This window comes from Oncorhynchus tshawytscha, linkage group LG33, assembly GCF_018296145.1.
Source record: "Oncorhynchus tshawytscha isolate Ot180627B linkage group LG33, Otsh_v2.0, whole genome shotgun sequence".
Taxonomy (NCBI): Eukaryota; Metazoa; Chordata; class Actinopteri; order Salmoniformes; family Salmonidae; genus Oncorhynchus; species Oncorhynchus tshawytscha.
This window is the reverse complement of record NC_056461.1, coordinates 35,169,599-35,181,751: the sequence shown is the minus strand read 5'-3', so window position 1 is coordinate 35,181,751 and position 12,153 is coordinate 35,169,599. Positions and strand designations below refer to the sequence as shown.

The window sequence follows — 12,153 nt, the reverse complement described above, 5'->3', positions numbered from 1 at the left end:
TGCCTATTCACTTCTTAAATAAAGTAAAGGAACAAAATGCTGAGAAAATGGAGCCTAAGCGTGCCAATGGCCTGAGGAAGGAAGACCGGACCAAGTCTCATAATCCCTTAACATTTACGTAGACTCCACAGGGCTTAAATGCTCCAAATGGGCACAATCGCGATTAGGTGACAAGAACTTAATCTGTATCTACATAAGTAGCCTACACTACTACAGTGCATCAGGTTGCCTGAGACCAAAGTTAGCCACAATGATGGCCTCTCTCTGCTCGACCAACTCCAATTACGCTAACACAGCCAATCTGGTCTGAAGAGGATTCAAAAAGCCCCTGTGCTGTGACCCTTGGTTTGACAGTTCTTTTCACTTAGTCAAATATCTCTATGGACCATGCTATCAGTTTAACCATTACATTCTACCCTACAGGAACTAGCATTCCACTGTTATCACATAGATCACACTCCAACCTCACCCTTATGTAAGATGTGACAGTGCAAGATCATTATTTTCAAATCAATTCCACAAGGTGTGTAATGACTGTTGGAATGACCCTTATCCCCAGTTGAAGAAACTGACATTCTCTGACCTCTTATCTGGTCAACAGCAGGATTTAATCAATGGTTTTATGGTCCTAAGTGTGTTTCAATCAGGTAGACCAGCTCCACCCTATAGTTGTACGTGTTGAAGGTACGAATGGCAGACGAACGCAAGATCCACATTTGGTGCGATGTGTGCGAGCCTTTAGTGACACTGGACTAAAACATTCCTGAAAATTTGGTACCAAATTGGCCATAATATATCCTTTGACAAGTTCCCGAACACAACAGCTGTGTCTTGCTCTCTAAAAATGAGTGTCTCTTCCTGTCCTTTCCTTATGTTTGAATAGAGCCACACTACTAACAGCTACTGAGCTGTCCCTCCTGAAGTCCACGTCAGTGTTTACTCAGACAGCGGTGGAGGCAGAGGTGACTGGCACCAGGGATAGTGACCCTTTAAATCATGACACACTACCGAACCAAATTCACCATGCCTATCACCTTGGCACTCACTATCTTCAACGGTTTATTAAACCAACATTGGGTCGGTTAAAGTGATGATTGTATCACTTACTGTAGCAGGTGTGTTGTTTGTGTTGAGGCACTAGGTGACCAGACTGGTTACGGATGGTTTTGTTTACCATGTTAAACAACCAGGGCTCCTAGCTCATCTTATTATGATGAACACACAGCTGATATGATCTGTACTGTGGTGCTCGGGGAAGCATTCTCCCAAGAAACAACAAACACTCATCAACAGTACTTTCAACCGTTACACATTCACCCAGTGTTGGTGGTTAATTGTTTACCATGTTGACTATGTTTTGCCAATGGGAAAATTATATTTCACATTCTTGACGGTCAAGAAAGTCATCGGGGGTAGATGGCTGCATTCCCGCGGGATGCCCGAAGGACCAGCGGGTCACAACAGAGATTATTGCAGTGCGGTCTGCTTTCATGCTGCGGGAAGGAGCGGGTGGTCAGACAGACAACTTTGGGATGAAAATATCTGTTGGTCCCGCAGATGATTTGGAAACGGTCATCGTTCTGCTTTGCTTACCATGCATTACATAGCCATTTTATCTCCACCTAAGCCATCATGTAGCCCCTGTCTGTAACTACAGCTACGCTTGGGTACATCAGCCCCTATCAGGAGATGGAATGGGTGTGTCACTCTCACACACACACACACACACACACACACACACACACACACACACACACACACACACACACACACGTTGACTTTCTTTTGAATACATGGGAAGTGACAGATAGGATCTCAAGTGAGGGTTTTATCACGGAGAAAAATCATGCTGACTAGTAAAGGGGAGGGGGGATCTCACACAGACAGACACACAGGACTGAACTGTGTTGAGAAGAGGGGGATCTCACACAGACAGACACACAGACTGAACTGTGGTGAGAAGAGGGGGATCTCACACAGACAGACACACAGGACTGAACTGTGGTGAGAAGAGGGGGATCTCACACAGACAGACACACAGACTGAACTGTGTTGAGAAGAGGGGCATCTCACACAGACAGACACACAGGACTGAACTGTGGTGAGAGGAGGGGGATCTCACACAGACAGACACACAGGACTGAACTGTGGTGAGAAGAGGGGGATCTCACACAGACAGACACAACTGTGGTGAGAAGAGGGGGATCTCACACAGACAGACACACAGGACTGAACTGTGGTGAGAGGAGGGGGATCTCACACAGACAGACACACAGGACTGAACTGTGGTGAGAAGAGGGGGAGTCAAGGAGGTTATACAACTTGGGAATTTAAAGGAGTAAATCAATCCCAAACTCTACCTTAGAGCTCAGAAACACCAATAGAGTTTGCTGGCTGAGAGTACTTGGCACCTTGAACGTAATTTGCGAACAGATTTTCCATGTAGAATCGTGTGAAAAATGTCAGACGTCTAAATCCAATCAAATGTTATTTGTCACATGCTTGGTAAACAACAGTTGTAGACTAATGGTGAAATGCTGACTTACGGGTGCTTTTCCAACAACGTAGAGTTGAAGATAAAAATACAAAATAGTGGCGAGGAATAAATAATGAATAACAATAACGACTAAAGCGGGTGGTCCCTAAAACACAGTCCGCTGAGCGATCAGCAGAAGAACGCGAGATCCACATTCCGTGCCATGTGTTTGAGCCTTTAGTGACACTGGACTGATTGCCCAATCCAGGAGGTGAAATATCATTAGAGCACACAAAGAATGTCAAACATAGGGTGTGTGTTGACTTGCCCCACCAGTCAACTCTTTGAACACGCTCCATTCCAGACGACAACGAGGAGGCAGAGAAAACCGGCACAATGTTGTGATCTTTAGTGATTGCTTCATTGATTGACTGCATAACACTCTAAATCTGCCAATCTAAACCTGCCTAATGGCCCATGACTAGGGAGTAGTGCAGCTCATAGGAACCAGGCACACCTGGTCACACACAACCCAGATAGACAAAATAAACACAACAACACACACCTACACTACACTGTTCCTTACTGCTAGTCTGCTATAGCACCTCAACCCTATTACGGCCATCTTGAAAAAGGGGATTACCATATTTGCATAAGGGGATAAGCCCTAAATGAATCACCAAGTGCATGGGTAAATCTCCCTTTGACACAAAATATGGCAAAACCTTAGCCTCCAAGGCTAGATGTTAGTCAGCTATTGACTTGTATTCATCTGACTGTGTGCCTGCGTTACTATAGTCACGGTGATGGCGTAGGCCACAGATGGAGGCCAGGGCTGTAATTGGATATGGAAGGCCAGGTGGCCTGGTGATCAGGTGGAGCTGATCTGTCGGCCAGCCAGTCAGTGTCTCTAACTGACCTGAAGACGCTGGACCTGGGACAGGAACCTGGAACTACCCTCTGAAATACAGCCCACAAAAACAGGGACACTCTCCAGGAGCGGACACCAGGAATAAAGGAGACACATTGGGGACACATTTCTTCACTCTCCATCTCTCTGAACTGGTGAATATTGGATGGACTTTCTGCACTCTAGCCCAACATAATATATAATACATCAGGAGCCAAAAAGCTCTTAACATCTTTCTTTCATTTCTTATTCAAGCAGGTTGAGGAGATTCCAGAATAGGTGTTAATCCAGCCTAGTATAGCAGTTGGCTCTTACCTTGCAGCTGTTTAAACCTCCCCTCCAGGATGTTGGAGTACTGCACCTGGTTAACAAACGCTGCCGGGGAGAGACAGGGCTCCTTTGCTCTCTGGTGGTCCAGCTCCATGTTGGAGCTCTCCCTCTCAGCCTAAATCACCTCCTCAGGTATGGAACTCTGCAGTGTGTCTGGGCAAGTGGGCTCTCCAGCATAGCACAAGGCCAGCAGGGCTGTCCCTAGGACAGGAGGTAGCTATCTACCCGTAGATTCTACTCAATAATCTATAGGTTTCAGTTGAAGAAAATTCTGTATAATCCCAAACAAGCTTTTTATGGACAGTTTTCCCTCCTCAAATCCCAGTCCTTCTTCTCTACCAGAGTGTAAAGGCAGAGCACGCCATCCTGTCTTCCACTTTCAAAAAATGATTCCTCCTTTGTTTTCTTCCCCCTCTCACTTCTTTACTGAAAAAGCAGTAGTATGTGCAAGGGTGGAGAAGTTGTATTTACTAAGAACAAAATGTTCTCTTCTTTTCACCTCCTGTTCTGAAGTCTGTGCCACACTCCTCTCAGCAAAGTAGAAACCTTTAGGGCAGCACAGGTTCTCTTCACATTCACACTAACACACACTGGCTCTGCGGTTCCTCCTAACTTTGAGCGCATTCAGCCTCACACACACCTTGTTTTCAGCACAGCAGGAGAACCGGCTGCTGTCGGACGGCTGTGTAAACAGAGCCTGCTGCTCTCTGAAAGCTGGGGCATTAGCATAAGGTGTGTTTTAGGGAGGAGCCTGAGGGAAGAGCAGGCAGAGGGCTGGATCAGTGGAGGAGGGGCGACAGGAGGAGTGGAGAGGTGGATTAAACCATTCTGCAACGTACAATAGGGTGAGGCAGAAGGTATATCATTCCAATCCTTTCAAATGCCAAGTAGGTAGTGTAGGAGGTGTGGTCAGCCAGTGAGGTATATCACAGTAGCCATACTTGTGTTGTTCTCTCATTCTCTCCATATCTGTTTTACATCGGATCTCTCTAGTCCTCTTTCTGCTCCACTGCATGGGACTAAAATAAGGTGTTAAGACAGGAAGGAAGTAGTTGAGAAACTGTCAGCAGCAGCAACAATCTCTTTCCTGCCTGAGCAGGGGAGAGCGAGAGAATGTATGCGTTTGTATACGTGTGTGGTTTCTCTGAGCAATCACAGTCCACTGAGACCCACCTAATCAAAACCTCTCAGCAATGATTTTCAACATGTCTTTTAACACAAACAATGATTTAATGCTACTAAAATAAAAAAAATCAATACATTCCTCAGAAATAATAGTCTAGATAACAGGTGTGTGCATTGCTCTCATTTTGCTGCAGCAGCAGAATGTCCTCTAGTGATCTGGATATGGCACACCAGAGCCGTGTTGTTCAGTAGAAACAAACAGGACAAAATTAAATGGGCTTTCTTACAGCAAAGGTTTGGGTAAACTTGTTTCGCAGAGGTCAGAGCCAGTGTCTGTGCTAATCATACAAGAGCCCCTAGGGTATAGGCCTACAGCCTGCCCTACCCAGGGGGCACTGGTCTTCAGTCCGTTGTTTTATAGGCTGTGTTTGGCCTGCTTTGGTTTAAGTTTGTTAAGACGGTAGAGTACAGGGGACATGTGGACTGCAGAAGATCTAGGGGCCAGGGGCTTCAGAGTGACCAGGACTTTATAGAAGGAAGTGGCCTAATGAGTCCCAGAGAACAGACGCAGGGCTCTCACTGGGGGTTGTCACAGTTGCCAGGGGTGATGAGAAGAGCACAGAGCTCAGTGACGGACGCATCGCAGCCCAGACCATATATCAAACATCCCTGTTAACATGCAGGCCTGTAATGAGGAGGGCAGGTCTCTCTCTCTGTGTGTGTGTATGTGTGTGTGTGTGTGTGTGTGTGTGTGTGTGTGTGTGTGTGTGTGTGTGTGTGTGAGTGCGTGCTCATGCCTTGGGATAAAGAGGCTTCCTTCCTCTATAAACAGCTTGTCTGCTTGCTGTGCAGATGGCTGGATAAACAACCAGGGATAAACAACCACTTTCTGCAACTTTTGAAAACAAAGGGGGAAAAAAGTATTCAAGCAACCATTTGGCAGGAGCTCCTGTATGAAGCACACTGCAATTACAGATAATGATCTGGCCTACGGATATGAGTGAGACAGTGGAGCAGAGAACAGGAAGGCAGAGAAGTGAACCATCTGACAGGGGAACAGAGGAGAGGGATTCCAGGGATTCCAGTCAGTGAGGAGATGTGGAGAGAGAGAGAGAGATAAAGATGTCTGTTACGGCCACTACAGGTGTGAAACAACCACACTCTGCAGGTCAATAAGAGGCATCATGGTCGAGTTGAGGCTGTCAGTGTTCAGGCTCCACACTGAGGGCCATTACCTGCACTTTCATACCCTCCACGTTTTCCTCTCCCTGTCCCTCCGATGGCTCTCTCTGCCCGAGTCTCTCAGTCTGTCATGTTTTACCTTGGCTATAACCTGCCATGTTACCTTCCAGGCATTTCACACTCCACAGCTTCCCCATGGCCAAGATACACCAGTCAGGTGTGTGAAGACATCCCGGGACGTCAGATATTATTAGGCCACGAACACAGTTGGATGAATCACACCAACACACACAAACAGAAGCCGGAAGCATTTAAATGAACCCCTGAGGGATGGAGGCACTACTAGGTCATGACAGGAAAAAAGGCAGGTAACCAGGGAGCTGCTGATCGAAGTCACAGTTCTAATAGCTCATAGAGTAATGAACCTTAGAGGCTACACATAATATATAGACTCTGTCCTCAGACTACAGAAGTCTAGATAGGACATTTAGAGCTAGCTGTGCATAGAGGAGTCCACAAATTGAGAGCCAAATCCATGCAAATGAGCCTGGGCCCAGGAGATGATATCAGCTCCTTCACTGTGTAGGGGGAGTAGAGGATAAAAAGAGAGATGAGACAGGTGGACTGATCATAGATCCTGTGACCGATGGACTGACTGATCATAGATCCTGTGACCGATGGACTGACTGATCATAGATCCTGTGACAAATGGACTGATCATAGATCCTGTGGGCTAAGGCTGTTTCTCCTAGGACTGTCCCCAACAACAACAAAAATATTAGTCAATCGATTCATCTCAATGTATTTTTCATATATTATGCACACCCTATGTGTTTTCATAAAATCAACTATATGTACTGAAATTGTATGATGCTTTAAGCACGCCATTTGATTAAATAAGTCTATTTTCGTGGAACAGTTTAATTTATAATAATCTTTACCTCAAAATCATTGTAAAAAAAAGTAACTTTTATTACTAAAAGTAACTTTTATTGCCATTGCCAACTATGTAAAAATAGCCTACAGTAGCCAAAAAATAAAAACATTGCAGCCTGCAGGTAGAAAATATCCTGATAAAAATAAATATCCTATAAATCACATTGGCTATGCATGGCCTGTCTACAGCGAAATTGAAACATTGTATCAACTATCAACTGGGTCGGCACGAAATGCACACTAGCTAACTTGCAACATTGCATAAAATATCCCTGCCAGTGAGCTCAGGACAGACACAGCTGTGGGCTATTTGTGCATGGGATAAGAAGTAATCAGGTATTTTATGAAATCTCCACTGGATCAGAGCATTACATTTTTCCCTTTCATGTTGAGTGGCTATTGAAAGGGAGAGAGTTGGAAATATTTTTCTAATACATTGAGGAACTATTGTCCTACAGGAACTATTGTCCTATATTTTTCTAATACTTTGAGGAACTATAGTCCTACTTCTATATGAGTAATCGGGTGCGCGTCCTTACTCAACATTGACAGGAGCATTTCAAACAAGACGATGAATAAATTGACAAAACTCAAATGGATTATTTTTTAAAAACGTGTTTCTCATAAGTGGAGAATAGGTTGTGAGTTCTGCAAACAACGTGTCCACTCCGACCATGACAACGGTAAAAAACTGTAATAATATATTGAATGCATTAACAGAAATGACAATAACCAAACAAATTATTATAGAAATTATGTGAACTAATGGTAAATGTAGGCTACTACTGGTGATATATGTAAAAGGGAATTGATGAACAGCAAACAATGCACATAATGAACTTATGAAACAATGAATATGCAGGAAATAGCGGGAGAAAGTGCATTCTGAAGAGCGACGTGTCTTGTGCAGCTTAGCCACACTCCACTTTTTCTTGGACTGTGGTACCCCCGCGGCCTCCTCAATGGATTAGTCCATTGAGACAGGTGCAAATCAGACAGGTGTCTTGTGTACCACGAAAAATAATGATCTATTTGCCACTGCTCGACTAAAAAAATATTGGTCAACCAACAACCTATCGACCAGACGACTAAATGGGGCCAGACCTAGTTTCCCCTATGCTATATATTTTTTTAAATAAGATCATCTTGGAGAAGTAACAAGCACCAAAATAAAAACTAGACAGTCAGGGAGAATGTAAAATTAGCTTTGAAACTGCAATTTTTCTCTCAGACCCATGACAAAATGTGTAGAATTGCAGGGAACTAGTTTTAAAACTACAACATTTTCTCCACCCCATGTGTAACCCCAAAATGTGTCAAATTGCATGAAAATTGCTTTAAAACAGCAAGAAAAGGGCCTCTAAAACCGTGCCATTTGCCACACCCACCCAAGCTAACCTTGCAACTGCACCATTGGCCACACCCTCCCCAGCCTGCCAACTTTTCCACCGCTGCCCCCAAAAATCCTAGGGGAATCACTGAAAAAGTGTAGAAGAAATGCAGGGTGCTTGTGGGGGAGGGGGAGCTACTGTAGCTGTTGCAAAGTGTCAAAGAATGTGCACATCAAGCCCCTACTTGTAAAAAGGAGACGTGTCAGCAGCATTCCCAGGGAGTAAAGAGCACACACACCCACACTTATGGAGTCTTGTGGAAAATACTGTATGAATACACAAACACACACAGCTCCTCTAACTACACACACACACATCTCCACAACTCGGGTCATACTAGTTTGTTAGTCAGTTCAGTGTGATCTATTGCCGAGGTGTTATGAAGTTATGTCGGAGAAGATGACAAACAGCCAACACACAGCTCTGTTCTCCTTTCCATAACTGATCCATAAGGCATTTGGTTAGTGGTTAAACATCTACATACATTAACATACATATGACATTATGATGGTGACAGGGTCTGAACGGGTCTGTTACCACAGAGAGAGTGGTTGCTTTTCAATGTGTGATGGTGAGACTAACCTTTCAACAGTATACTAGTATCAGTGTACTATCATGTACTCACAGTCTGGAGTTGTGGTGTCAGTTGTTTTTCCTCCAGTGTGGTGTGGTGTGTCTGTGAAGGGTGGGGTGTGTTTGAGACTGTGACTACCACAGAGAGATCAGTATTTTTGCAAAACAGAGGTGCCTGATGCTGCTGCCTCTGGTTGCCTGTTGCTCCCTCTGCTGGGCCCTCCACACTACTGCAACCTGCATGGCTGGTCATGTTCCAGCACAGGAGGGTGTACTTGGAACACACATCTGGTTCTATACCCTGACACACATCACATGTATGCACAATACACACACACTAACACATTGGGTTGTCCCACCTGCCAGAGCTTTGATGCGCGAGCGCTCAAAGAGGCGTGCCGAGCTGTTCTCATTGTCCCAGTTGGTCTCTGCAGCCAGGTCCCAGCGGTTGTTGATGTCATTGTACTGCTGCTGGATCTCCTGGCTGTCGAAGTCGGTGGGAGAGATGGTGCTCATGGTGACCGGGGCTGGGGGAAAACCATCCAACCTGCAGGGGAACAGAGAGAGATGGTTATCATGGTGACCGGGGGGAAAACCAACCTGCAGGGAACAGAGAGTGACACCAGCGGTGAGAGAGTGAGTTTTTAAACGGTGTGGAGTTACTTTCAGAGCCTAACAAATGCGTTTTAATAACCCAAAGTTGACTTTGGAGAACCCCACATTCTATTCCTAACATCTCCCGCAGTCTAATAGGCTCACACTTTAACTTGGCACATTTTCTAGCATGACATGACAAGGTCGATGCAACAGATATGGTCGGTACAAATGAGGCTGAGAATGGGAGGGAGAAAGGTGAGGGAGGGAATGGTACAATACCTGTAGTTTAGCTTCTCTAGTATACGAGTGTAATATTTAGCTTAGTAAACGGCCAGTTGCATGGCAATTAATTTCATTCATATGCAGACTTGGCAAGGGGAGTAGACGTTAACACACACCCACACACGTACGCAAAAGGATGACGTGAGCAGCAGATACTTATATAACCATAACGTCTCACAGTAAAATCTGTTTGAAGGACGCAGGCAAAACTGCTTCATTAAAGGACGCACACGCCTCACAAACAAACACACACATCAATTTCTCAATCCACTCTGGCCTGGTGCCAGGGGTCAATGTCACCTGACCTGACCTGTCCAATCTGCCTCCACAGAACATAAATATCTGGCCATCACCAACAGCTTTTGATCCTGACCCCTGTGGAAAAACTGCTCATAACTTCCTGGATCATGTCCCTTGCTGTTTTTGAATGCGATTCAAGAGTATATCATCAAATTCATGAAAACACGGTCATTTAAGATACACTACCATTCAAAGGTTTGGGGTCACTTAGAAATGTCCTTGTTTTTGAAAGAAAAGCCATTTTTTGTCAAATTGATCAGAAATACAGTGTAGACATTGTTACTGTTGTAAATGACTATTGTAGCCAGTAACGGTTGATTTTTAATGGAATATCTACATAGGCGTACAGAGGCCCATTATCAGCAACCATCCCTCCTGTGTTCCAACGGCACGTTGTGTTGGCTGATCCAAGTTTATCATTTTAAAAGGCTAATTAATCATTAAAAAAATATTTTGCAATTATGTTAGCACAGCTGAAAACTGTTGTTCTGATTAAAGAAGCAATTAGTTGAGTATCTGGAGCGTCAGCATTTGTCGGTTCGATAACAGGCTCAAACTAGCCAGAAACAATTAACTTTCTTCTGAAACTCGTCAGTCTATTCTTGATTTGAGAAATGTATGAAGATCTCATACAATGCTGTGTACCACTCCCTTCACAGAACAGCGCAAACTGGCCCTAACCAGAATAGAAAGAGGAGTGGAAGGCCCCGGTGCACAACTGAGCAAGAGGACAAGTACATTAGAGTATCTAGTTTGAGAAACAGATGCCTCACAAGTCCTCAACTGGCAGCTTCAGTAAATAGTACCAGCTAAACACCAGTCTCAATGTCAACAGTGAAGAGGCGACTCCGGGATGCTGGCCTTCTAGGCAGAGTTGCAAAGAAAAAGCCATATCTCAGACTGGCCAATAAAAAGAAAAGATTAAGAAGGGCAAAAGAACACAGACACTGGACAGAGGAAATCTGCCTAGACAGCCCATAGCCATGGTATTGGCTATATACCACACCCCCTTGGGCCTTATTGCTTAAATATGTATTCAATGACTGCATTTTCATGAATTTGAAGATATACTCTTGAATCCCATTCAGAAACCGCACTTTCATAGTGTCTAGAGGGATTTGAAATCTAGACATCAAATCCTGCTGTTTAATACATGGTGGGTCTGGGGAGGGGTGTTGGTGTTGGTGTGGGGAGGGGTGTTGGTGTTGGGAGGGGTGTGGGTGTTGGTGTGGGGAGGGGTGTTGGTGTTGGTGTGGGGTGGGGAGGGGTGTTGGTGTGGGGTGGGGAGGGGTGTTGGGAGTTGGTGTGGGGTGTGGGTGTTGGTGTGGGGTGGGGAGGGGTGTTGGTGTGGGGTGGGGAGGGGTGTTGGTGTGAGTGTTGGTGTTGGGAGTTGGTGTTGGTGTGAGGTGTGGAGGGGTGTTGGGAGTTGGTGTTGGTGTGAGGTGTGGAGGGGTGTTGGGAGTTGGTGTTGGTGTGGGGTGTTGGTGTAGGGTATGGGTGTTGGTGTGAAGTGGGGTGTGGGTGTTGGTGTGGGGAGTTGGTGTGGGGTGTGGGTGTTGGTGTGGGGTGTGGGTGTTGGTGTGGGTGTTGGTGTGGGGTGTGGGTGTTGGAGTGGGGAGTTGGTGTTGGTGTGGGGTGTGGGTGTTGGAGTGGGGTGTGGGTGTTGGTGTGGGGTGTGGGTGTTGGTGTGGGGTGTGGGTGTTGGTGTGGGGTGTGGGTGTTGGTGTGGGGTGTGGGTGTTGGTGTGGGTGTTGGTGTGGGGTGTGGGTGTTGGAGTGGGGAGTTGGTGTTGGTGTGGGGTGTGGGTGTTGGAGTGGGGTGTGGGTGTTGGTGTGGGGTGTGGGTGTTGGTGTGGGGTGTGGGTGTTGGTGTGGGGTGTGGGTGTGGGTGTTGGAGTGGGTGTGGTGTGGGTGTTGGTGTGGGGTGTGGGTGTTGGTATGGGGAGTTGGTGCAGGGTGAGGAGTTGGTGTTGTGTGGGGTGCACTAGACTAACTCCTCCATGTCGTCCTGGCCAGAGACAGATCCCAGGAGAAAACACTGAACTCCGATCA

The 12,153-nt window shown here is 45.8% G+C and overlaps 1 protein-coding gene across 6 annotated transcripts in view; it reads right to left on the bottom strand.

The window, feature by feature from the left end:
* Positions 1 to 12,153, bottom strand: part of LOC112231300 (spectrin beta chain, non-erythrocytic 1-like) — a 104,538-nt gene that overhangs the window by 72,164 nt on the left and 20,221 nt on the right. For 3 of the 6 annotated variants that reach the window (XM_042311409.1, XM_042311405.1, XM_042311406.1), the window contains exon 2: positions 9,283 to 9,470. In XM_042311409.1, the coding sequence (XP_042167343.1) occupies positions 9,283 to 9,439 (157 nt within the window). In that variant the 5' untranslated portion in view covers positions 9,440 to 9,470. Of the gene's footprint in view, positions 1 to 3,701; positions 4,416 to 9,265; positions 9,471 to 12,153 lie in introns of those variants that run through there. The other 3 variants (XM_042311407.1, XM_042311408.1, XM_042311410.1) reach the window with 2 other exon arrangements.